The sequence below is a fragment of the Bubalus kerabau genome, chromosome 8, assembly GCF_029407905.1.
Source record: "Bubalus kerabau isolate K-KA32 ecotype Philippines breed swamp buffalo chromosome 8, PCC_UOA_SB_1v2, whole genome shotgun sequence".
In the NCBI taxonomy this organism is placed as follows: domain Eukaryota; kingdom Metazoa; phylum Chordata; class Mammalia; order Artiodactyla; family Bovidae; genus Bubalus; species Bubalus kerabau.
Window position 1 is genome coordinate 119,532,118 of NC_073631.1, and position 27,448 is coordinate 119,559,565.

The window sequence follows — 27,448 nt, forward strand, 5'->3', positions numbered from 1 at the left end:
GGGATTCCTGGATCATATGGTAGCTCTGTTGTTTTTTTGTGAGGACCCTCCATACTATTTTCCATAGTAGCTGCAACAAATTACATTCCCACCAGCAGTGTAGGAGGTTCCCTTTTCTCCACATCCTCCCCAGCATTTGTTATTTGTAGACTCTTTCAGTTCAGTTCAGTTGCTCAGTCGTGTCCGACTCTGCAACCCCATGAATCGCAGCACGCCAGGCCTCCCTGTCCATCACCAACTCCCGGAGTTCACTCAAACTCATGTCCATTGAGTCGGTGATGCCATCCAGCCATCTCATCCTCTGTCGTCCCCTTCTCCTCCTGCCCCCAATCCCTCCCAGCATCAGGGTCTTTTCCAATGAGTCAACTCTTCGCATGAGGTGGCCAAAGTATTGGAGTTTCAGCTTTAGCATCAGTCCTTCCAATGAACACCCAGGACTGATCTTTACGATGGACTGGTTGGATCTCCTTGCAGTCCAAGGGACTCTCAAGAGTCTTCTCCCACACCACAGTTCAAAAGCATCAATTCTTCGGTGCTCAGCTTTCTTCACAGTCCAACTCTCACATCCATACATGACCACTGGAAAAACCATAGGCTTGACTAGATAGACCTTTGTTGACAAGGTAATATCTCTGCTTTTCAATATGCTATCTAGGTTGATCATAATTTTGCTTCCAAGAGCATGTGAAGTAGATGCATTTATGGCAGGATCTCTCCCGCTTTTCACCAGTTTGTGGAATGGCAGTATTTGAGGGGCAGGTCTCACATCTCCCTGCTCTTCAGCAGGGGGAGGAAATCTCCTTCAGACTCTGCTTGTTCCTTTATCACAGCTTATCTCTGATCCTGTTCGTTTCCCAGGGCTGATGTGACAAAACACCTCCAATCAGGTGGCTCAGACCAACAGAGACACATTGAACCACAGTTCTGGAGGCAGAAGTTCAAAATCAAGGTGTCGGCAGGGCCCCCCTCCTCTGAAACTGACGTGGCTGGGTCCTTCCTGATCTCTTCCAGCTGCTGGCGGCCCAGGAGTTCCTTGGTTGGTGGCTGCGTCACTTTCCTCTCTATCTGGTTGTCTCATGACCCTCTTCTCTCTGTGTCCCTTCTTCTCCTAAGGACTTCATTTATATTGGATGAAGAACAACCCTACCCCCGTGTGACCTTGTCTTAACTAATTATATCTGCAATCATCCGGTTTTTAAATAGAGTCACAGTGTGAGATGCTGGGGTTAGGACAGCATATCTTTTGGGGAGAACCCAGTTCAACTCTTCACACTGACTTCCTGATGATTTTCTGGAAGCACATAGCTTTTTGGTTATTTTAGAGCATTTGGAGGGTTATTGCCTATGTTGCTGGAATTTTAAGGAACAATATATTGTCACTAAGTTTGACTCACTGCTTTGTGTAGTGGCTCCATCATTCAATCATTGTTGCCAGTTTATTGGTGCTTGCTGTCCCTGGGGACTTTTCCCTTGGGGAAAACAATTCAGAGAGGAAAGGAGGCAGCAGATTCTGATGTGAATAGTTAGGAAGGCCAAAATGATAAGATACTGCAGTGTCGTGCATTGTGTTTTGAGCTGGGTGAATTACACAGGAAAGGGACTGTCATGGGAAGGTGAGAGTCACTGGACTCCAGGGAAGGGCCATGCCCAGAAGTGTGGAAACCATCCTGTCTTCTGCAGACCACTCACTCCACAAAGACTTCTGATTGGTCCTCTTCTAGGATGTCATTCCACAAAGTCTCCTGATTGATCATCTTCTAGGATGTCACTCCACGAGGACTTCTGATTGGTCCTCTTCTAGGATGTCACTCCACAAGGACTCCTGATTGGTCCTCTTCTAGGATGTCACTCCACAAAGTCTCCTGATTGGTCTTCTTCTAGGATGTCACTCCACGAGGACTTCTGATTGGTCCTCTTCTAGGATGTCATTCCACAAAGTCTCCTGATTGGTCCTCTTCTAGGATGTCACTCCACAAAGTCTCCTGATTGGTCTTCTTCTAGGATGTCACTCCATGAGGACTTCTGATTGGTCCTTTTCTAGGATGTCACTCCACAAGGACTCCTGATTGGTCCTCTTCTAGGGTGCTGCAATGTCCTGTTGGCATGGGAACCGAGGGGCAGCCAATTATGTGACAGTGCAGCCCCTGGATGTACACACCTGTTTCAGTAGTTCTGTTCCAAAAACGGACAAGCCAGCCTCTGGCAGGGTCATTATTGGTGGAGGACACATGGCTTTATTTGTTTTCCTTATTTCTTTCTCCCTTCCCCCGATAGACTATGCACACAAGTAGTGGAGAAATTAGAAAATAAGAGAGTGGCCAGATTGCAGGTAGAAAACCTAGGTGTGTTCTGTGCTGTCAGAACAGGAAGATGTGTAGAACCCGGTGCTCTGAAGGTATACAGACACCCTATCGATGCCTAGAACCAGGGTGGGCATCCTTGGGGGCCAAGGCTTTGGCCTCATTATTTCTCCCCCTGCCCCTCCCGGGGCACAGGCTCCCTGGATCAGGGGAGGGCAGGAGACAGGTGTGTCCCGAGCAGTCACGTGAGCAGTGGAGGTTCCTAGGAAGCCATTCTTAACCTAGCTGTTCCAACGTACATTCAGACAAGTGACTGGTGATGCCATGTGGGGTTAGGGTCAGGGTCAGGGTCAGAGTTAGAGTTTCCCTGTTGGCTCAGATGGGGGAAAACCTACCTGCCAATACAGGAGACTCAGATTTGACCCTGAGTCGGGAAGATCTCCTGGAGAAGGGACTAGCTACTCACTCCACTATTCTTGCCTGGAGAATCCCATGGACAGAGGAGCCTGGTAGGCTACAGTCCGTGGGGCTGCAAAGAGTCAGACATGACTGAGCGGCTAACACTTTTTATAAGGTCAGGCTTAGGGTCAGGGTCAGGGTCATGTTTAGGGTCAGGGCTGAAGCACTGGGAGCTCCAGTTAGAACCATGGAAAGGAAGGGTCCTTAGGGTTACAGGGAAAAGTTTCTGTTTGCTTCCACCCTCTCCTCTCTCCATGGGCCTGGCTATACGTCCTTGCTGATCCTGTGTGAGCAACAGCCGGTCCACAGAGTTCCTGGTGCTGCAGATACATGGGCAGTGAGGACACTTTGCCCCCCTCCCCTCGCTCACTGGGTTACAGCTGCCACTTTGCTCTGCTAGACTCTGTAGCAAAGGGATTCCCACTTTACAGTCCATCTTCCTCCAAAGTCCTCCTGGTCCCAGTCTGAGTCACCGTGACAGCCTCCCAGAAGGTCTTCCTGCACGCAGCGGTGGGAGCACATGTCACACCACACAGGAAGTTGCCCCTTTTTCTTTTTTTTTTTCCTTTCTTTTCCTCTGGAATCTGAGCTTCTGGGGGGTCAGGGAGCGTGCCCCCGCGTCCCAGGCCCTCCAGGGACCGGCCCTGGGCTGGCGATGTCATGGACTCGGAATGTATGTCATCTGTGCTGCCTGTCAGGCTGTACGTTCATCAGAACCGTCCAGGCTTGGAAATGAGGAACCTAAGAAGAGACAGATTCCCGGGCTGCTCGGGACGTGGCAGAAGCAGAGGCGGCAGCGGGATGTTTGGTGGCAGCTGGGTCCCGGCCCCCCGCCGCTGACATTTCTCCATTATTCATTCTCTCCTTCCCGGACACCTCCTCACATGCTGTGCCCAACCAGAAAGAAAGGAGGTCATATTTTCAGATGTGTCCTTTCCGAAAAAAGCAACAGCTCCTGCCTCTCGCTTGGGGTTCCCAGCTCCTCCCCAGGCAGTGGCTGAAATCCTTCCCTGGGATGTGTGATGAAAGGGAGGGTTTGGCTGGAAAGAAAGCTGCGCAAATGTCACAAGCTATTAAAAGCGGCCCCTGCTGCCCTTTCTGGGCTGTCTGTCGAGTGACTCAGGGTCCACCTTGAGGGGTGTTTCGCTGCCGCAAGCGTCCTGTCCAGAATGACCCATTCCTGCCCTCAGTGGGGACAGGAGTCCGTCTCTGTGCCCTGACTCCCAGCTCAGCCCCTCTGCCTTGCAGCCTCTGGCCTGATGCCTCCCGCTCTGGGTGTGCCTCTCACCTGCCCGACACCTGACACCTGCTTTGACGTCCAGCAGCCCACAGAGGCTCTGTGTCGGCTCTGTGCCTCGGTTTGCGGGCTCATCCACGGCTGCCTGCTCCCCATCCATCTCTAGACAAAGCCCTGACATCCTTCAGGACGGCATGGGGGTCACCTGCTCCGCTGTGTGTGGAGGTGGGACAGGCAGAGGCCCCCTCTGGCTACCCCCAGCACCCCACTCCATACAGAGTGCAGAACAGGAGTCTCCCCACTGAGAGCATCCCTGCATGCACTGAGCGTAGCCACGAGTTGCCAGCTCCGTAAAGGCAAGCACCTGTCTTCGTTCTGGAATACCTAGCACTTGACGCAGAGCATGAACCAGATTCGTGTCTGGCAGCACGTGTGACCTGGTGAAAGATACAGCTTTCTTAGCATAATTTCTAAAATGTCAGCACCCCTCTGTTTTCTGAAGTAGGAAATCATCAGTAGAACTGGGAGAGATCTAGAGAAAACTGACGTCCAGATGATCAGACTAGTCCAGGGACTGAGAAACCTTTGCTCTCTCCTGATGCGTGCAGTCCTGTCTGAGTCTTTGTGACCCCATGGACTGGAGCCTGCCAGACTCCCCTGTCCATGGGATTTCCCAGGCAAGAATACTGGAGTGGGCTGCCATTCCATTCTCCAGGGGACCTTCCAGACCCAGGGATCGAACCCACGTCTGCTGTATTGTGGGCGGATTCTTTACCATTTGAGCCACCAAAAGTGAAAGTGAAAAGTTGCACAGTGGAGTCTGACTCTTTGCAATCCCATGGGCTGCAACCTGCCCCGTTCCTCAGTCCATGGGATTCTCCAGGCAAGAATACTGGAGTAGGTTGCCATTTCCTTCTCCAGGGGATCTTCCCGACCTGGGGACTGAACCCGGGTCTCCTGCACTGCAGGCAGATTCTTTACGAACTCAGTCACCAGGGAAGCCCATAAAGTGTTAGTTACTCAGTCGTGTCTGACTCTTTGCAACCCCATGGACTATAGCCCGCCGGGCTCCTCTGTCCATGGGATTCTCGAGGCAAGAATACTGGAGTGGGTTGCCATTCCCTTCTCCAGGGGATTGAACTCTTGTCTCCTGCATTGGCAGGCAGATTCTTTACTGCTGAGCCACCTGGGCAGCCCTCTTTCTTGATGGCCACAGGTGAAATCTCTTTTCGGGTTTCTGATGGACTCAACATGGATCACGTGCCACAGCGCCCATGGGGGTCGGTCACATTGTCAAGCATGTATCATAACTCTATGCTGTATAGGGGGCTCCATCAGGACAGACGATTCTCAGACCTTACCAGCTCCCTGAATGCTGTGTCCTAACAGCATCTTCCCCTCACTGATAGAACTCTCCGTGATGATGGAGATGGTCAACATCTGTGCCCCCAAGTCCCACAGCTGAAAGCCAGCCATGGCTGTGGAGCACCAGGGATGTGGCTTGGGCCACTGAGTCTTAAGTTTTATTGAATCTTAACCTACTTACATTTCAACAGCCCCGTGGTAAGGTCTACCATTTTGGAAAGCACAGGCCTGAGGGATCAAGGTGAGAAATTTGTATTCAAGTAATAGAAGGTGTGTTGATTTATTCATTTGCCTGAAATCCCCTATATTAATCTCTTTACCAGTACAAGTAGTTCAGTACGTGGCATTTCATCAATAAAACAGTCCTTTGCCCTCAAGTTGAACACATCGCCTTATTATGCTCCGATAGAGTAGGCAGAGGCCCTATGGGAACAGAGGAGAGGCACTTAGCTTCCTCTCCGGGGTGTCAGGCAGAGTTTCCTGGGAGAGATGAGTGCTCGTGATGATTCTTGACAGATTAATAGGAGATAATGTGGGAAAGAGACAGATATTCCAGGTAAGGTGACAGCCCCTTCAAAGACCCAAAGGCATGAAAGAGAGCTCAGAGCATCCCGGTACCTCAGTCAGTCTGAAGGACAATGCCTACGAGGCACAGTGACAGGAAGTGAGCCCAGGGGTGGGTAGGAGTCACGGGGCTCCTGCATGGAGTTCAGACCTTAGATGACCTTTCTCAAGGTGATGGGACAAAGGTCTGTCTAGTCAAAGCTGTGGTTTTCCCAGTAGTCAGGTACAGATGTGGGAGTTGGACAATAAAGAAGGCTGAGTGCTGAAGAATCGATGCTTTTGAACTGTGGTGTTGGAGAAGACTCTTGCGAGTCTCTTGGACTGCAGTGAGATCCAACCAGTCCATCCTAAGTGAAATCAGTCCTGAATATTCATTGGAAGGACTGATGCTGAAGCTGAAGGTCCAATCCTTTGGCCACCTGATGCGAAGAGCCAACTCATTAGAAAAGACCCTGATGCTGGGAAAGATTGAAGGCGGGAGGAGAAGAGGGGGACAGAGGATGAGATGGTTGGATTCCATCACCGACTCAATGGACATGGGTTTGAACAAACTCTGGGAGATGGTGAAGGACAGGGAAGGCTGGTGTGTGCTCCAGTCCATGATGTCGCAAAGAGTTGGACGTGACTTAGCTACTGAACAACAAGGTGATGGGAAGCTATGGGGAAATTGGAAGTAGACATGTGGCTAAGTCCTCTTGAGGTTTTTTTTAAAAAAACAAACATTCTGAGTTCAGCCTGGAGAATGGACCAGGGGTGTTTGGTTGAGGGAGAGAGGAAGTTTTGGGAGAGTTGGCCAGGAGATATCACTAAGATGGCTATGGTCACCACCTACAAAACTGTAGCAGGTGAAGGGTGTGACATGTACTACACGCGTGGCTTACCTGTGCTTGTGATGCTGTGTGGGTTTCTGTTTTCCTGTTTCCATTTCAGTATTTTCCAAACAGCAGGAGTAACCCTGGAAAGCAGAGGGGCAAGTGTAAGAGATTTCTAAGAGGATGAGTAGAACAGACGGAATTTGGCGATAGGTTAGGTGTGGAGGGGAGGTGGATCAGTGTTAAGGACTGAATGTGTGCTTCCCCCCAAACTCATACGTGGAAACCCTGCCCCCCTCCACGTGATGGTGTCTGGAGATGAGCCCTTGGGAGAAGAGCAGGGTCAGATGAGGCTATGAGGGTGAGGCCCCTGGGATGAGATTAGCGTCCTCAAAAGAGGAGACACCAGGGAGCTTGTGTTCCTGTCTCGTGAGGAAATAGCATGAAGGGGGCCTTCTTCCAGCCACAAACCCAACCCTGCGCACCCTGATCTTGGACTTCAGCCTCTAGAGCTGTGGGAAGATGAATCTCTGCTGCTGAAGCTGCCCAGCCTGTGGTGGTTTGTTGTAGCACCCGCAGTGTACTAATACAGTCAGGAAAAGGGAGTAGGTATGGTGGTTTTCCTGGTGGCTCAGATGGTAAAGAATCTGCTTGCAACGCAGGAGACCTGGGTTCAATCCCTGGGTTGGAAAGATCCCCTGGAGAAAGGAAAGGCTACCCACGCCAGTATTCTTGGGCTTCCCTGGTGGCTCAGCTGGTTAAGAATCTGCCTACAATACAGGAGACCTTGGTTCGATCCCTGGGTTGGGAAGATCCTCTGGAGAAGGGAAAGGCTACCCACTCCAGTATTCTTGCCTGGAGAATTCCATGAAGAGAGGAACCTGTTGGGCTACAGTCCATGGGGTCTCAAAGAGTCAGACATGACTGAGTGACTGACACACACACAGAGTGGCTTCAGGGGCATGACATCTGTGCTGGAGGAGAGGTTGTGGGGCAGAGCCCATGGAAGAGACAAGAGGAATGGGCTTGGAATATAACAAGCCTGATGACACGTGAGACCTGACATGGTAAAGTTTGCATTAAAAAAATGGTATCAGAATTTTTAATATTCTTATATTCTGTAAAAAAAATTGGTTTGGATGTAATATATAACACACTTGATTGGAAATGTGTGTTAGTTGCTCAGTTGTGTCTGACTCTTTGCGACCCCATGGACTGTAGCCTACCAGGCTCCTCTGTCCATGGGATTTTCCAGGTGAAGATACTGGAGTGGGTTGCCATTTCCTTCTCCAGGGGCTCTTCCCAACCCAGGGATTGAGCTTGGGTCTCCTGCATTTCAGGCATAAGCTTTACCATCTGAGCAACTCAGGAAGCCCAGTAGCTGATTGGAAATGGTCCTTGTTAAAGCAGTATTCTGTAAGAGCTACCATTTGTCCGTTTGCTCACTTGTCCTTAGCATCAAAATATTATTTGTGATAATTAGGCAAGGCCTCTTTATCTTTTATAACGTTGCCCAGGGAAGGGACTACTCTTTTTCTAAGATTTTTACTGGAGCATAGTTGATTTCCAGTGTTGTGTTTCAGGAGTACAGCAAAGTGTTTCAGTCGTGCATCTGCATGTATCCATCCTTTTTTCTTCCGATTCTCTTCCCATACAGGTCATTACAGAGAACTGAGTAGAGTTCCCTGGGAAGTTTGCATTTTGAAGTCATTTCTCTCTTGTGGGTGTCTGAAGCTGTGGGGCTTGAGCGCACTGCCCAGGGGAAGTGGGTACAAAAGATGGCAGATGACCAGCTAGGGATGTTAGAAGGTGTTGAAGGGTGTTGAGCAGGACCAGCTGAGGAGGAAGGAAGGAGCGGCTGTTGTCATGGAGCCCAGTGGGGAAGAGCTTCCTAGAGAAGGTGGCTCCTTTCCAAGCGAGTCCCATGAAAGAGGACATGCCCAGCGGATTCAGCATATGGCTGTCATCCGTCATCCACCAGACTGGTTTTAGGAGCATGGGGGTGGGGAAGTGTCCAGGAGGGGACAGCACCCTCCAGAAAATGGAGGGTATTGATAAAAACCTGAGGTGTGGGGTGAACCAAAGCTGGAGAGATGGGCTTGCACTCTGGAGTTTCTGGCCATAAAGTGCAAGGGCTGTGCAGATGCACCAACAGCAGCTCCTGGTGAGCGCCTGCAGAAGCCAGGAAGATGGCACTAATAAAGGCAGGCCTTGGGGATTCACCTGGGTGGCGCAGAGGACCTCCTTGGTCCGAGGGATACACTCTGAGATGAGACTTTTGACAGTTGGAAATTTAGCAAATTAGGTCACCAGAGGCTTATACCCCTTTTTTGTTGTCGTCCAGTCACTAAGTTGTGTCCGACTCTTTTATTTTTTTTTTTTTTTTTTTTTTTTTTTTTACTACCTACTAGGTAACTTTATTGAAAGTATCTTGCATTCATGACGGATGCTTTCTGGGTTATGCCACACATTTTAACATTAAAGGTTAAATTATTTTCTACATGCAAGTAGTATGAATAGTTTTCCCCACATGGGATCACTGATTATAAAAAGATGACACACCATATAGGCTATCTTTTTTAACTGAAAAGCTAGCAAACTAATTATTATATCTCCTCCCAAACCACTAACTGAGTAGTAACTGAGCCTTCAAAGCTGAGAGGATTAAAAATGCAAAAATAAGCCCTCAGACCCAATTAAGGAAGCCCTGCTACATACAGGCTAATGAATACCAGGGGTACTTACTCCTCCAGGAAGATTAAAGACACTCTGATAACCCCACTCAAACCATTTACCTCAAGTAGCCTTTATCCAGTTTCCAGTTGAATAAACATAATACGTTGTTAAATTCTATTTCAGAAGGTTTTTTGCAAGTTGCTTTATTTACAACGCCAACTTTAAAAGTCACTGAACTAAAATTAACTGGACAATAAACTAGGCAGAAATTGCTTTACAAAAAGGGAAAGCCCAAAATGCCACTTTCTATAGGGAACCCACAGTTCAATTTTATTCAGAGCAAAGAAAAGAAACTTTCAATCACACTAGAAGAAACTGGGCCTTAAGTTTGGGAACTGTACTGAAACTACACATGCAATGAGGACAACATTCTGCTGATACAATTGACTTGCTGCTGCATTTGTTGATTCTTTTTCTAATATTAACAATTATAAACAAAGCAGTGCAACTAGTATTTGGAATAATCCTTACAGTGTTACAGCGTTAGACACGAAATTTCACTTCTCCTCACACCACTGGTTCTCTTTGCGTACCTGGGCTTCCTCTTCTTCAGTAAAATCATTTTTGATATTGAATGTCTTTCGAATCTCCTCAGGAGTTTTGCCCTTGATCATATTAGCAACAGTCTTGCAGGTAACATCAAGCAAACCTTTGATGTCTAAGTAGTCTGCTGCCAATATAAGTTCAAAGAGTGTCCCTTGGTCAACTTTCAGGAATTCTTGATCCCAAACAGGTATATCATCTGTTCCTTTTTCTTTGTTCTCATCATCCTCAGGAGGAGGAGGATCATCCTTGTGGTGGGTGCACCACTGAATGACCTTTTTCAATATTGCTGCATTAACATTTGGCAAGGGGACTGGATCATCATCTCCTTCATCATCCATTCCCAAATCTTCCAACATAGTCTTGATGGTCACAGATTGTTTTGCAATTTCAACATCAACTTCGAATATCTCTCCATCAGAACTCTGCAATTTAATTGAAGGCATGGTGTTAGGTCTCAAGGAGATGGCGGGCCGGAGGCTGAAGTGAGCAGGGCAACGTCGTCAAACAGCAACACTGAACAGCGGAGAACAAGGCCACTACAGCGCCTGTGTCCGACTCTTTTAGACCCCACGAACTACAGCATGCCAGGCTTCCCTGTCCTTCACCATCTCCCAGGGTTCGCTCAAATTCGTGTCCATTGAGTCAGTGATGCTATCTGACTGTCCCATCTTCTGCCACCCACTTCTCCTCTTGCCCTCAATCTTTCCCAGCATCAGGATCTTTTCCAATGTATCGGCTCTTCACATCAGGTGCCCAAAGTATTAGAGCTTCAGCGTTGGCATCAGTCCTTCCAGTGAATATTCAGGGTTGATTTCCTTTAGGATTGACTGGTTTGATCTCTTGCCATCCAAGGGACTCTCGAGAGTCTTCTCCAACACCACAGTTCACCACTTTGCAGTCTTTTTATTGAAAATTAACCAATGAGAATTGTCAAATAACAAAGAATTTTGTGAGCAAGGCTCTGGGCAATGGTCTATGTGCCAGAGTGAAGAATCAGATTGCAAAATAGTGAAAGGTAGGGGCCGTATTTACAAGAAGGTTACCTAAAATCCAATTCTAGATTATTTCTAGAATATTCTCCATTGAAAACATGTGTAGTTTATTTATGACATATCTTGAAACAGAAATAAAACTATACAAACAGAGAACTCAAAGGACTAACCCACTTGGGTTTTTCTCTGTTAGGACACTTTTTAAGGGTTAATTATTAAGACCCCAGAGTCTGAGGGAAGAAGTACAGTTTCTGGACACACTCAAATGGTATTCATGAAAGTAATCAGCCCATTGTTTATATGTTAAATACTTACTAGGAACTCAGGGTAGTATTTTGTTTTTAAATCATTTAAACCTGGTTGACAGCTGAATGTTCACAGACCCCTGGTTATTTTCTTTTCTTTGAATAATATTTTATTTATTAATATGCAAATTGCCCTATGTTTAGTAGATTCAAATGAATTAATCAAGTCAGCATTTACTTCCTTCTTCCTTAAAGAGGCCTTTCAGAAAAAGGAACATAGCTTCGCAAAATGCCTAATCATTTGGAGGGCTTAAAAAAAATACTTGGTTTTTTTCAAATGCGGTTCATCTGTACGTTCCAATAATACTTAAGTATGCTGATATCAGGAATTTAAGTGAGGAAGCAAAAATGAAGAAAAAGTGCCCCCAGCACCCCATGCCCATCAGGCTTGTCACTCTGCACGGGTCAACAGGTGAGGGAGGAAGAGAGCTGGTCAGACAGGGCCAGTCCCAGGTTCAGACTCTGGCTGTACTACTAATTTATTGTAAGGAAGAAAGTCTTTACGCCTCATTTCACTTATAAAATGAGATTAGTCCGACTCTTTGGGACTCCATGATCTGTAGCCTTGCCAGCCTCCTCCGTCCATGGGATTTCCCAGGCAGGAATACTGGAGTGGTTGCCATTTCCTGCTCCAGGGGATCTTCACGAGCCAGGGATCAACCCTGGGTCTCCCGCACAAGCAGGGGGATTCTTTACTGTCTGAGCACCCAGGGAAGCCCTAACATAGTTAAACATATGCATTCCTCAGAGGAAAGTCGTGATATATCTATTAATTTATGAGCTTTCTCTTTTTCAAAATGTACTTTTATTATTATTTTTATGGAAGCATAGTTGATGTACAGTGTTGTGTTAATTCCTGCTGTACAGCAAAGTGATTCAGTGATACATATACATGCATTATTTTTTTATATTCTTTTCCATGATGGTTTATCGTGGGATATTGAATATAGTTCCCTGTGCTGTACAGTAGGATCTTGATGTTTATCCATTTACAGAATAGTTTGCATCTACTAACCCCAAACTCCCCATCCTTCCCTCCACCACCCGCTCCCCCTTGGCAACCACAGGTCTGTGCCGTGAGTCCATGTCTGTTTTGTAGATAAGTTCACACGTGTCACATCTTAGATTTCACATTTAAGGGATATCATATAATACTTGTCTTTCTGGCTTCCTTCCCTTAGTAGGCTCATGTCTGGTTGCATCGTGTTGCTGCAAATGGCGTTATTTCCTCCTTGTGACTGAGTGATATTGCATCCTGTATGTGTGCGCCACGTCTTCTTTATCGGTTCATCTGCCAATGAGCCTTTAGGTTGCGCCTGTGTCTGGGCCGCTGTAATAGTGCTGCTGTGAACATAGTGGGTACATGTATCTTTTTCAGTTATATTTTAGTCTGGGTATATGCCCAGGAGTGGTATTGCTGGATTACATGGAAAGTCTATTTTTTTTAAGTTTTCTTAAACTTAAAAAACAAGACCCTCCATACTGTTCTCCATCATGTCTGCACCAATTTACATTCCCACCAACAGTATAGGAGGGCTTCCTTTTCTCCACACCCTCTCCAGCATTTGTTATTTATAGGCTTTTCAATGCTGGCCATTCTGACAGGTGTGAGGTGGTCCCTCATTGTAGTTTTAATTTGCTTTTCGCTAATAATTAGCGATGTTGAGCATCTTTTCACGTGCCTGTGGGCCATTTGTATGTCTTCTTTGGAGAAAGGTCTGTATGATTCTTCTGCCCATTTTTTGATTGGATTGTTTGTCTTTTGTTGAGTTGTATGAGCTGTTTGAATATATTGGAAACTAAGTCCTTGTCAGTTGCATGGCTTGCATTCAGTAGGTTGGATGCTTTTGAAGTGTGGTGTTGGAGAAGACTCTTGAGAGCCCCTTGGACTGCAAGAGATCAAACCAGTCAATCCTAAAGGAAATCAGTCTTAGATATTCATTGGAAGGACTGATGTTGAAGCTGAAACTCCAGTACTTTGGCCAGCTGATGCAAAGAACTGACTCATTGGAAAAGACCCTGATGCTGGGAAAGATTGAAGGCAGGACGAGAAGGAGATGACAGAGGATGAGATGGTTGGATGGCATCACCGACTCAATGGACATGAATTTGAGCAAGCTCTGGGAATTGGTGATGGACATGGAAGCCTGGTGTGCTGCAGTCCATGGGGTCACAAAGAGTGGGACACAACTGAGCAACTGAACTGAACTGAACTGATTGTCATTTTGTCTATGGTTTCCTTCGCTGTGCAAAAGTCTGTAAGTTTGATTAGGTCCCATTTGTTTATTCTTGCTTTAACTTCGATTGTCTTGGGCGACTGACCAGGAGACCTTCCAGCGTTTCATGTGATCAGGTCTGTGACGTCCTGGCAGGTAGAGGTCTTAGGTCTAATACACATGGTTTCAATTTTTCCTTCAACTTTTACCTTTGCCTCTCTAACATTTTTCTTGAATGACATATTTAATTATTGAGGTCATGCAAAACTGTTACAGAAAATAACCAGGTCAATTTTCTTCGTTGAAATTCATTTAAAAAAAGAATGGCTCTCTGTTTAATAGAATATTAACATTGGTAGCATGATATATTCTTCAAATGGTTTGGTTAATTGAGGGTATGGAAAAGTGTGTTTGTAATGTCCACTCAAACCATTTCTAATGAAGAGGGTTATCCATGGACCGGTCTCTAGAAGTTGGTGAGTGAACTGTAGTTTAATACATTCTCTTGCTCTGTGCTCATAATAACCCCGTGTGGTAGGGCTTATTGCTCTCATTTTACAAATATGGAGACTGAATCTTGGATTAAGTGACCTGCTTAAGGCCTCTCAGTCAGCAAAAGGCAGAAGCACAATGAGAACCCAGAACTTTCGGATTTTAAAACCCATGTTTCTCCCACCTCCCTGGTTCCTACATCAGGCTGTCACATCTTCATCCGTCAGTCCAGCTGCTGAGTCTTCTTCAAAGTAAGATGGGGTGGGACTTCCCTGGTGGTCCAGTGGTTCAGACTCTGCAGGAGTGCAGGTTTGATCCCTGGTTGGGGAACTAAATGGCACCCCACTCCAGTGCTCTTGCCTGGAAAATCCCATGGATGGAGGAGCCTGGTAGGCTGCAGTCCATGGGGTCGCAAAGAGTCAGACACAACTGAGCAACTTCACTTTCACTTTCTTTCTTGGGGAACTAGATTCCACATGCAGACAAAAAATTTAAAAACGTTTTTAAAAGTAAGACGGGGGCACGAAGCTCGCAAACGTAGTGGCTCATATGGTAAAGCGTCTGCCTGCAACGCAGGAGACCCGGGTTCGATCCCTGGGTCAGGAAGATCCCCTGCAGAAGGAAATGGCAACCCACTCCAGTATCCTTGCCTGGAAAATTCCATGGATGGAGGAGCCTGGCAGGCTACGGTCCATGGGGTCACAAAGAGTCGGACACGACTGAGCAACTTCAGTTCACTTCAATATAATAAACTCATCACGTTCATTATCCAGCTTTCTAACGAGCAATGCTTGGTCAGTTGTGCTTCATCCATTTCACTACCATGAATATCTCAAGGCAAATCCAAGATATCGTGTAGTTTCCACTGAAAAAGTTTTATTACAGCGACGACTCTGGTCCTGCTTGTGTCCCCGCTTATGCGAAGCCTTGACACAAACTATGTTCTGGAACGTCTTCATGTTAATGAAAAACAGATTATGAAGGAAAGGGGTGGGTGGATGATAGAGGGTGGAGTCCTCTTTCTTCAACTTCCCTAGGCTTTGATCCCAGGGTCTGGTAGATCCCCTGGAGAAGGGAATGGCAACCCGCTCCAGCATTCTTGCCTGGAGAGTCCCATGGACAGAGGAACCTGGTGGGCTACAGTCCATGGGGTCGCAAAGAGTCAGACACGACTGAGTGACTAAGCATGGCACATTGCAAGGAAAAATCCAGCCAGTGAAATCAGCCTAAAAATCTCAATTCCTTGAAAACAGAAAAATGAGCAGTGTTAAGGAAACACAGGTAATCCCCAGGGTAGCTTCCCATTTGCATGATATGCAAGCTAATGTTAAAGGAACAAAATAAGGTTGTGTGTGAACTTGTAAGTGAATAAGGTTGTGTGTGTACTTGTAAGTGTGGACAGCAGAGGGCAGAGTTTACTGATTAGATTCTGTTTCAATAGTGCCAGGAGCCTTGAGAAGGAGAAGCAACCATGTATCAGAAATTGTTCCCTAGGCCAAGAGAAAGACATTATGACGTCAGGGAAAGCTGGAAAGTGGTAGGGCTCATCACAGGTTGTATTTCTGTTAGCTCCCCTTAAATTTTGTACATCATTTCAGGGTTTTCATGAGAGGGGCTCTTCTTTAGAGAATTAAATGCTTCTCACTGGGGGTTGTTTATTTCATTATAAACAAAAAACCCTGTCTAGAGGCCTGGCCCCTGACTGTGCTCACAGCATCAGGGGGCTGGGGTGGGTGCTTCGCTGAGATGAGCGAGGTACTTGGAGAAATCCCTCAGGCTTCGTTGCAGACTTGCCAGAAAAGTCATGGATAACAGGCAGGATTTGACTCTGTTAGGTCCTGAGAATGTTGTGGCTGTGCGTTTGTGATGTGCGGGTCTGCCCTGCTTCCAGGCTTCCATCGCAGAGGTGGGTTCTTAGTTCCAAAACGTTCTTGATCTAACAGCGAGCATTGGAAGCGGGCAGGTGGTGGCCTAGCCCCGTGTTGTTGGTTATCAGAGGCTCTTGCTGACAGGTGTAGCATTTTGTTTCCACTGTCCACCTCGGGTTGTGAGGCTGTACTGAGTCCACTGTAAAGAGGCATGGCTTGTCGCCTGCACTTTCTTACCAGGGGACTTGCCCCAATGCCAGGCTCATGAGCTCAAGGGCAGGGCTCTGATCCCCTGGTGGCTGATCAGTGCAGACGGATAAGCACATCTGTCTGAAGCCAGACCAGCTCTGACTCTGGTCTGCGCTGTGTTCAGTGACGATCTCAGTGGACCCTAGGTTTGGAGGGAAGAGCCCCAGGCCCCCTCGCTCACACAGCCCCGCCGGGACAGGCCTGATGACCACGAGGACACGTGTAGTGTCTGCCTCCCTCCTGATAACCCTCCTGTCTACACCTTGTGACCATGTCTGGCCTGCATCTGCTGAGACCGTGGCATGGCTGCCCCTCGCCTTCCTGCTCTCTGCCCAGCCCCTCAGTTCCATGCAAGGAAGAACTCGAATGTGGAAGGATTAAGCATCGCCAGTATATTCTTCCTGATGCTCCAGGCTCACAGCCGTGTTCCTGCATCTCCCTGTTTCCTGACCCCCTTCCCTTTGTGAACTCCAGCTGGCCCATGTCCTGTTCCCCCAAATCTGGATACCCTAAAAATATTTTCAGAGCCTCTGCCTCCTCTCTTGTCTCACAGTCTCTGGGTTGTTTCTTGATAACCTTTTGGTGTGTGGACAACTATTTTCTTCAACACCAGCCATGCACACCAGCCCTTTAGAATTTCAAGGATGAGAACTGTTTCCTATTTATTTTTGCACAGAACTGGTGCCCAGCGCGCCTCATGATGAATAAATGAGTGGGCTTCAGTGGAGGCCCTGACATGGGAAGCCCAGTATGAGGAGTGAGACCTTTACCTCTTGGCTTCAAATTTCCCAACATCTGTTAGATCTGTGTTCTGTGTATTAGACAAGGATCCTAAGGAGAAACAGATGGGAAAATGTGTTATTATTTAATTTATTAAAATATGTTTTTTAAAAACTATGTGAGTTCCATGCCAATTTGACCAAGTTAAATTTTCTCAATAAAAATTTCAGTTGGTATTTTTTTCTCACAGAGCTGCAGCTGATTCTAAATCAAAGTAGCAAGTCCTCGGCTGGAGAGGGGCAAATTATACAAGTAAACAGGAAAGGCATATATGTGCTTATATTTTGATAAAAATGCATATAAATAGACATAACAGCAACCAGTGGTAAACTTCAGGGAAATAGGATGAGAAGGATGAAGATTATATTTTTTATGATCTGTACTGTGTGAGCTGTGAGTTTTTGCACATATTAACAAATGAGTGAAATAAGAGCAAACGCTGTGGATGATTTAAAAAACCCCAGACTTAGCAAGACAATCAGGAAGGATGTTTCTGTCTAACTCGATGCCTACACTTACTCTAAGGCCTTAGTCACTGTGAGTTAGCGGAAATGAGTTTGAGCAAACTCCCAGAGCTAGAGAAGGACAGGGAAACTGGCGTGCTATGGCTCATGGGGTCACAACGAGCTGGACATGACGTAGTGACCAAACACCAACAACAAAGTCATTGTGATGTGGGGACAGGTTCCCAGATCCATGGACAGGACACAAACGGCAACACAGCTGGGTCTTAACTATGTATGTGCCAAGAACTATTTTAAACAACTTTCAAACATAAATTCACTTAATCCTTACAACCACCCGGGAATGCTCTAGGAAAGCTAGGCAAAGAAAGGTTAAAAGGCCGACTTCCATGTGAGTGATTGACAACGGGAGTAGTTGTATATTGGCAGGAAAACTTGTTATTTAATAAATATAAATTATTATCAATATAGAAAAATATATAATTACTTCCCTTCCTCATTCTATACTAGAAAACAGTTCATAGGGATTAAAGGCGATTTTTTTTTAACTTAATGAGAAAATATGGACCATCTTGATAGAACTGGGGCCTGAAAGTATTAACACGTGCGTGCTCAGTCACTTCAGTCGTGTGTGACCCTTTGGTCTGTAACCCCCCGCTTCTCTGTCCATGGGATTCTCTAGGCTAGAATACTGCAATGGGCTGCCCTGTCCTCCTCCAGGGGATCTTCCAAACCCAGGGACTGAACCCGTGTCTCCTGTGTCTCCTGCACTGCAGGCAGATTCTTTACTGCTGAGCCAATGGGGAAGCCCATTTCTTAATGTACAAATGAACAAATAATAAAGGGGAAAAAATGAATATTTTGTTGTGGGCAGAAGATTAATAATACAAACCCCAGACCAGATGAAACTATAGCTGTGCATATAACTGATACAGAATTCCATTCATAATATGTAAATTCCTAGGGATCAATATATAATAGATAATTACCTAATAGGACAAGGGAAGGCTGTCAGCGAGCACACTCCAGATTTGGGAAGCAGAACGGCCAATAAACTTCCCAAAAGAGCCTCAGTCTCACTGGCAGTCAGAAAAAAAAATGCTAATAAAAAATAATGAGGCACAGATGGTATTTCAAAAATGTAAAGCATCTCAAATTTTGATAATAGGGAGAAAAATGAATTTACGCATATTGGTGGTTTCGGAAGACGTGGGTGCAGCTACTCTTGAAAGCAACTTACAATTCTCTCCAAGTAGACCTCTATCTAATAAGTGTTGGAGTTGGTTATCGCTACATCGGGCAGTTCTCCCTGAATATAATCCCTAGAGTAAACTGACACGTACAAGCAAGAATTGTGCGTAGAGATATTCATTTGCAGTAATAGGAGGCAAAACAATTTGATGTTTGTAAATGTGGAATGTGTAAGGCACAGTAGTATGCTCACAAAACGGAATGCAACGCAGCAATCAGATGAATGCTCTAGGTATTTCGAGAAATCTGAGGGACAGCCCTTCGCGTTACAATAAAGATTCCAGGTATGGTGTGATACCGTCTAGGTCAGGCCTGACTCATGCGAAACAGTTACTGTTTATTGTCGCTGACGTGTGAAAGTAAAGTGTAAAAACACAGGATGGAGATACGCCCAGCAGCTCCAGCCTCCAGGTTGCTGGGGAGGGAGAAATACGCCCAGCAGCTCCAGGCTCCAGGTTGCTGGGGAGGGACAAGGGACGGGCACTGTGGCTCTGGTACTGAGCTTCAACTGTTTCATCCAGTTTTATTTTAATAAAATGTTATTGTTACTGCAGCCAGGTTATAGCAGGTTAAAGCACGTGTGTGTCATATTGTTACATGTAGGAAATATGATTTTCTATTTCATAATTTTAAAGCGCGAGGACGAATTTTAAAAGAAATATAGTAATGTTCATGTTAGACACTGTTGGCTTCAGTGGGAAGAGGGAAGCATCCCTTGAGCAGGGTGGTGTATGCCAAGAGTGGATGCGTTGTGAGGGGGATACGCTTGACCAGCAGGGGCCTTCCTGAACCAGCTTCAGCGCTTGAAACTCTGACCAGACCCCTCAGTTCTGGCAGTCTGCCAGTGCATCATTTCCCTCTTTTGGTATTGGGGGACAAGCTTGTTGTATGTATCAGGACCTCATATAGGGGCTCCCCTAAGGGCCTAATGCTTAAAAGAAAGCAGCCAAGCAGGGAGGGGAAGATTGAGAGCTAGGAACCTGGGCTGTTTCCCCCTCTTTCTATTAGTAGAGAGTGGCCTTGAGCAAATAGGTCAAATTTTTTGGGAAAAAAAAAAAGGCAAACCTAGAGATGCTTGTGTTAGAATGAGCCCATACTCCCCTTGCTATGGGAAATATTTTAATGCCCTTTTCCTAGCTAAAATTAAGTGCATCTACAATAAAGCTTGTGTGAATACACAATTTTTAAAAAATTTAATATAGATGAAATAAAATAATTTATAGTGAACTATCAGTGATACGTGCTTCAGCGTGTAAGTGTACAGGCACCGGATGCGGGCAGTGCCCTGCTAAGGGCACTAATGGCCGTGCGAGGAAGCCACCGCTGCTCGTCGGGATGAACGGGGGCCGCAGCCTGGAAGCACAGCCACTGACTTATGTAAACAGCCCACGGGAATGTGCTGTGTGACTCGGGGAACTCGAACTGGGGCTCTGTAACAACCTAGAGGGCTGGGAATGGGTGGGAGGTAGGAGGGAGATTCAAGAGGGAGGAGACGTATGTATCCCTGTGGCTAATTCATATTGATATATGGCAGAAATCAAACCACTATTGTAGAGCAATCACCCATCGATTAAAAATAAATATTGAAGAAATAATCAGTGTGGGTTGAAAAGAAAGAAGAAGATTGGAAATCATCAGGAATTGGGGAAAGAAAAGAGAAGATGGGACAGATGAACCCTAGAATTTAAAAAGTGTCAGGATAAGGAATGATAGACTTGTTTGCATGTGGAATGAGAAAGAAGAACCTCGTCTGTTGAAGTAAGGGCTGCACCCCAATACGGGTTACAAGTCATCAGAGAAAGTGGGGCCTGGGAAAGTCAGCCAGGATCATGTCTTTTTTTTTAATTTGTTTATTTGACTGTGCCGGTCTTAGTTGCGGCAGGTGAACTCTCAGTTGCAGCGTGTGGAATCTCGTTCCCTGAGTAGAGGTAGAACCTGGCCCCTGCACTGGGAACTCAAGAGTCTGAGCCACTGAACCACCAGGGATGTTCTGATCACATCTTTTTTTTCAGTGTGGTGTCAAACCCGTGTCTTCTGTGGATATGGCATGGATGGGTGAGAACGCTGTCTCCTTGGGATTCCACCCCCTGTCGGGGCATACATTCTGTCTGTGGTACTTAATAAGGCCTTGGAGACAGCATCCTTTGCTACTCACTGGGGAACACAGCATGGATTGGAAAAAGAATCAGAGAAGTCATGTGATCAGCCCAGTGGACCCTAACAGAGAAAGACTGGAAAACAAGAGCCATCTTGCCCTCTACAAGAAATAATGTCCATATGTAATGTTTACAAAGTAAATGTATCATTGTGCTGTAGTTTTCAAACGTGTGGGAAACACGATCAAATATTTTTAAACAACCTTCTTCACAAAATGTATTGAGGCCTCTACATTGCATGTGCTTCTGTTGACGGTAATGTTTGGGTCTAAGGATGTTCACAGGTAACCAACGCGATTTTAAATCCCTGAGGATGGTTTCACTGCGTGCTAACCGGATCTCTGAGCTGAAGCCACCCCGTTCTGTAGTGGGATCTGCCACTAAGGAATGTACTAACCAGACAGGGTGCACGGGGCCAGGAAACCAGCTTCTGTCTCCATAACCAGCGTGTTTGGTTCCTGGGCCCTTTGCTTATTCTCTTGTAAAATCTCTCAGCATCATTACGCACTGAGGTCCCGCTGATTTATCCTTCCGTGGGCTGACCTCAGGAGCCCCATGGCTCTCACCGTGCAGGGGGCAGCAGCCTCTGGGGCTCCACTTGAAATGCCAAGCTGAGTCTTGTCCTCCTTGGGATCACTGGAAATGCAGAGCATTTCCAAAAGGCTTTTTCCTTTGCTGAGGATTTAATTTCTCTCCAGGAGTCGTTTAGATTTCATCTAAATCTGGGCAGCAACCAGGTGAGAGCAAAGGTCACGTGCTGTATCTCCTTTGAAAGCACCTGCCCAGTAGAGAGCAGGGGCTCAGGAAACATTTGCTGAGGGTGTAGACTGCCCCCCATGAGGCCCTGGATAGACCACAGATCTCCTCCTGTTAACTCCTTTCCAGACCCTGACAGCAATCACTTCCTTCCTTAGTTATCGCTGCTCCTTCTGTAATTTACACATGAATAGTTCCTGGTCTTACTGTCTACCTCCCCTCTCTCCATTGTGAAGGAATATCTTGATATCCTTTTCCAGCCAGATATTAATTATGCTGCAGATAAGAATGATGTCACCTGCTTCTCTGAAGCCTTGAGAGATTCTAACACCGTGCTGAGAGAAGATAAATGCTCTGAAAAAGAGTATGTAGATAGGATGATTCAAGAAGAAATTCTTTCTTCCTTAATTACATTCCAGTTCTCTCCAACTGAAGGGTAGTTGTAGATGCGCACACACACAGAGACACACACACTCCAGACTTTTTAGGCTTCATTAAACCTACATACATCTTCTACCCTGAAGACGGAGCAAGACTCCAGAATGTAAGAAATATTTAAAATTCTCTTAGATTCTAAGCAATATAGGGGGAAAATCAAGCTGTTGAATTATTCCCCAAAGCTCATTTAGTGACAAAGTTGTAGGTTGGTTAGGCTTGTTAAAGCTGCAGCAAGTGCTTAGTTAAGGAATTGTAAAAATTAGAAACCCGTGTAGGATATAAATTAAGACTATCTGGAGGCTAGAAAGATTTGGGGCTTTTTTGGGGGGTTGTTGTTAAAATATCTAGCCAACTCCTGAAGAATAATGAGTGGTTGCCATAGCAACCGTGCTTTCGCATGGCACATGGAAGAACATGAAAAGGATTGGAATCAAAGGAAGCCACCTGGTTTTCTTCTTCAATTTTGGAGGAAGAAATTCACTCAAAATGATTTATAAAACAAACTATTTTTCCTTTCAACACGATTATGGAGGGGTGGGGGAAAGAATTTTCTTTCTCCTTTAAAATTCAGAATACAAACTGGAAATCCAAAGGAAGTGAAGGCACTTTGTTTACATCTCAAAGCGCCCTGCCTTCCCTCCACACCTCCCAGGAAGCCGGCCCCCACCGCACCACGAGGTTGACCCTGGAGCTGTTCTGATGGTGCGTGTGGGCTGAGTCGCTTCAGTCGTGTCCGACTCTCTGTGACCCCATGGCCTGTAGCCTGCTGGGCTCCTCTGTCCATGGGATTCTCCAGGCAAGAATCCTGCCGAGGGTTGCCGTGCCCTCCTCCAGGGGATCTCCTGATGCAGGGATCAAACCCACGTCTCCTCCATCTCCTTCACTGGCAGGGGGTTCTTTACTGCTAATACCACCTGGTAGCTGCCCTTAAAGGCCAACTAGCAGATTTTCATTAAGCAGTTGTTATCTAGTCAGCAGTTGCTTTTAAACCAGATACATCACGTGGCCTTGCTTTCCAGGAGTTACTGTCCAGTTGGCTACACATCGACAGCCTTGGGAGACCTTGGAGAAAATTCAAGTACTCAGCAAGTGGAGAGTAGGAGTTATTCAAGGCAGAAAGGATGTGGCTTAGAAAAGAAGGCTCAGTGAGGAGGGGAGGTGGAGGCTGGTGGAGGTGAATTCTCCATTGACGGGATCGTGGAAAAGGTAGCCTGGGTGATTCCAGGAAGGGGCCAGGGTTGCACCCAGTGAGAGGCATGGGCAGGGCCCCTGTGGGCTGGAGGAGGAGGAGGGCTGGAGCATGGGAACCAGGAAAACGTGGGCAGATACTCGAGGGTGAGACGCGAGATCTCAGGAGCTGGAGACTGGCTCCAGGGATCAGTGCTGCAGCTCCGAGGAGGCGTTGTCAGGAGCACCCAGTCCCTGTAAGCTGGCTCCTGTGACGGCAACCATCCCGTGCTGCCGCCCTGCCCCCCGCACCTGGCACTCCCCCCAGCTCGAGACCACAGTCGCAGCCGGTGTCGATCGAGGCACCTTGCTTCCTGGGAGCTGACGGTTGTGCCCCTGACTTAAGATCTGGAGAAAGTGCCAGGTGCAGGGAACCGCTGTGATGGGGTGCATCAGTCAGGGTGCTGGGGAAACAGACAGGGCACCCGCAGTAGGACCATTAAAGGCCCAGAGAGGGAGGAGGGAGCAGGGAGCCACAGGAGGGTGCAGGGCCTGGGTCTGCTGCCACCCCAGGTGGACGGGAGCAGGGAGGGGGCTGCCATCAGGGCCCAGGGAAGGAGAAGGGATGCAGACTGCCGGGTGTGGGGGGGGCTGCAGGGAGGGGCCGGGGCAGGAGCATCTTCCTTGTCAGTCTCCTGCCTGCAGCCCTCAGCTCCCGTCACGTCACATGGCCTCCTGTGGAAGCCGGGCCGTGAGGTGGGCGGTAGGTGCGGCCCACCGGCACCAGCCTCTGGGGCTGGGAGCGGGAGGACCCGTGACTGTCGTCTAGTGACCCCACACCGGGGACCCACGGAAGCTGGCGGCCAGCTCGTCGTCCCTCTCTTTGCCTACGCAGGACAACAGCGCACACACGTCTGCAAAGGCCTGAACCTTTGCTCACAGCCCTCACCCGGTGCCCAGGAAAGCGGTGTGACTTGTCCTGAGTGGGGCGATTTTGAGGGTGGATGAGCAGTTCTGAACCTTTGCTCACAGCCCTCGCCCGGTGCCCAGGAAAGTGGTGTGACTTGTCCTGAGTGGGGCAGTTAACCCTTATACCAGAACAACTGGCATAAGCTCGACTTATGAACCAGGTGGGCACGTTGGGTCATCCTGACCTCTGCCTGCCTCCCCCTCCCACACTCACAGCATCCCTACCATGTGTGCTGGCAGAAGCTGGAAGAGGGCATGGTCAACGTGGCAGCCATAAGCTGGCCAGAGAAGCTTCTAGAAAAGGTGCGCTTTGGCATCATGAGTGGTCAGATTTGGTGAGCAAGAGTGAAAATCCGGCTGTGCCCGGAGCAAATACTAACTTCCTCCTACCTGGAGAGAAGCAAACAGAGCTGCTAAGTTGAAAGTCACCCCCAAACCTTCAGTAAGCACCTTTTAGTACTTGCTAATTATCGGAAGGAATGAAGTATGCAAATTTCTGTGGCTCCGGTTTGCGGTAGAGACTGACAGCTCTGGATGTGAGCAAATAAGCTTGTGTGTCTCGTATCCTGCAGTAATTCAATACAAAATGGATGTTTGCTTTCAAGATGGTTCCTGAAGGCTTCCTGGGGTCACCTTTCCTGGACAGGTCTCTCCACTGCTTCCTGTGAGAAATCAGCTTGAGCTATGGCCTTTCCATGAAACACATTAGAGACAGTCCCTCATGTCCAGGGAGTTCCAGCAGCTTCTGCCCCTTGGAGCCTGTCCACACAGCACAGAGCTTCCTCTGCAGGTGTAGACAGAGCAGCACAGATAATAACTGATTGTCTCCGGGGGAGGGTGCTGGTCAGGATGGGAACCCAAATCCCCAACTAGCTCCATAGCCTCTGGCTCCGGACTCTACTGAATGAATGCGTGAATGAACAAAGCTTAGCTGATGAGTGAACAAACCTTAGCACCTGCTTGGATTGTGGGCTTGCCAGTTGGTTTAGTGGTAATGAGACTAGAATCCACCTGCTAATGCATGAGATGCAGGAGACGCAGGTTTGATGCCTGGGTCAGAAAGATGCCCTGGAGGAGGAAATGGCAACCTGCTCCAGTATTCATGCCTGGAGAATCCCCTGGATGAAGGAGTCTGGCAGGCTACAGTCCATGGATCGCAAAACGCTGGACACAGCTGAGCTACTGAGCATGGCATGACTTGGACTGTAGAACTCTTCCAGCAGTTCCGTTTTATCGCTTCATCTCCACTGTTGTTTTATTGCAGGGCTAGTTTTGATATTCCCGGTACTTCCAAATTGATAGAGGAGAAAACTGAATCCCAGGAAGTTTGGGCAATTGGTCCCATGTTGCATCCCAGTTTCTTGGGATAGAGAGGTGGTTGTTGGGGTCATCCAGCCGGAGGTTCAAATCCTGGTTATTCCAGAGAGGAGAGTTGGGAAGCTCAGGATCTCAGTAGCAGTCATCTGGGGGATGGAATGATAACTTGCTCTGCCCCTTCAGGTGGCGAGAAGGGTAGGATGTCCCTTGGCCCACCCAGGTTACTCAAGGTTCTTCCCGCCCCCACATCAGCTCACCAGCAAAGGCTGATCTAAGCCAACTTGCTCGGGCCCAGGCTTGCTGCCATCTGAAGCCCTGTTTCATGAGAATTAGCACCTGCAAACCTGGGGAGGATGAGCAGTGAATGAAAACCCCTGTCCGCCTAGGACTCTGCCGTGTGTGTGTGTGTGTGGGTATCATGACAGGCTCGTTTCAGCAGCAAAGGGCCGGCCAGCTCCGTGCTTCCCCCGTGTCCTCCCCTGATGCGTTGGTCTGACTCATCGCCTGCTCTGAGCGATGGGCCCAGGATGCCCTCCCTGCAGGAGATGCAGCCCAGCCACTCAGGTGGGCCAGCTCTGGAGAACCACTCCCTCCTGTTCCTCTCTCTTTAGCTTTCAGGAAATGGAGACTGAGGCCTGTAACACCCGATGCCTGGAGGAGACACTGTTCCCAGCCCCTTAGTCTTTGGCGTCAATCACCCAGGCCTTCATCACCCCCTCTTCCTTGCTTTTGCTTTATTTCTAATACTCGAAGCTACAGCTCAAAATTCTAAGCACTGATTGTCTTTACATTTTCTAAGATCGAGGTATCGATGGATTTGGAACATCCCAAGGATTTGGTTTGGGAAGTTTTTGGCGAAGGATGGATGGAATGTGCCTGGTCTTTTCTCTCCAGCCACACAAGCATCTTTCTGCCGCTGACCATCCAGGTGCCAGGCCACCCCCTTCTGCCTTTCCTTTCATGGGGCAGTTAGCTTCCTCCATGCAGACTGGCCTGGGTATTTCTGTGACATTCTTTAGTCAAAGGTTTGCAGGGATGGGGAGGAGTTGGGAGACGTGACTCTCATGTGCTGTGCAGTTTCCCTGGACCCCTGAGTTCTGTGGAAGAGAAATGCTGTAATTAACAGGCTGCATTAGAGTTAGTTCATCATGTGCTTCTCTGCCTTATAAAAAGGTGCATCATCTGATTCTCTCCTGTTTGAAGCTGGAGGAACCGCATCTTATCTGTGTAGCTAACACACATGTGGAGTTGAATCTTTAACCTTGTAACAAAGGTCAAGGCTCTTTGAAGCATCTGGGGATCTGCCAAAAGGAGAAAGAGCTTGTGTTTGGTCCTTTGATGAGGCTGAAGAGTGAGGCTGGTTTCCATTTCACAGGAGGAAAATGGTAAAGTTGACACAGAGCAGACAAAACACAGGCTATTGGTTTAAGTTACACGGGTCGTCACCAAGATTTAAATGAAAGTGACGTCTTCCAGGGAGATGGTGCGCTCCTCCTGGACTCTGTTTCCATCATGTGACCGCCTTCTCAGGAGCATGTCTATAAGCCCAGAGTGAAGGGAAGTGTTGGTCCAGCTGTTCAGATGTGGCGCCCGGCTTCCTCCCACTCTGCCTTTCCAGCTTGCTCGTCTGAAGATCTAGCTCCACGAATGCCCTTCACCCCCGGCCATGGGGCTTCTGGACTGCCTTCCAGACTCCATGGGGGAGCAGACCTCACTTGACATTGCCAGCTTGTTCCTAGTGAGCTGACTTGAAACTAAATTGCTTTCTGTTATCACAGTAATTTTTAAAAGAAAGGACATGTGCGTGCATGCCCAGTCATGTCTGACTCTTTGTGACCCCGTGGACTATAGCCTGCCAGGCTCTTCTGCCCATTTCCCAAACAAGAATACTGGAGTGGGTAGCCTTTCCCTTCTCCAGGGGATCTTCCTGACTCAAGGATGGAACCCAGGTCTCCACATTGCAGGCAGATTCTTTACTGTCTGAGCCACCAGGGAAGCCCTAAAGAAAG

The 27,448-nt window shown here is 47.6% G+C and overlaps 2 protein-coding genes across 2 annotated transcripts in view; one reads left to right on the forward strand and one right to left on the reverse strand.

Moving 5' to 3' along the window:
- The window catches only part of DPP6 (dipeptidyl peptidase like 6), a 785,445-nt gene that overhangs the window by 19,358 nt on the left and 738,639 nt on the right, over positions 1-27,448 (forward strand). The window lies entirely within an intron of this gene.
- LOC129659694 (S-phase kinase-associated protein 1-like) lies at positions 9,586-10,566 on the reverse strand. The gene has a single exon (XM_055591349.1). The coding sequence runs from the start codon at positions 10,460-10,462 to the stop codon at positions 9,971-9,973; it is 492 nt and encodes a 163-aa protein (XP_055447324.1). The 5' UTR covers positions 10,463-10,566; the 3' UTR covers positions 9,586-9,970.

What these genes read in the sequence shown, in the direction of transcription:
- LOC129659694 (XM_055591349.1), bottom strand. Translation starts at nt 10,462, where the DNA reads ATGCCTTCAATTAAATTGCAGAGTTCTGATGGAGAGATATTCGAAGTT.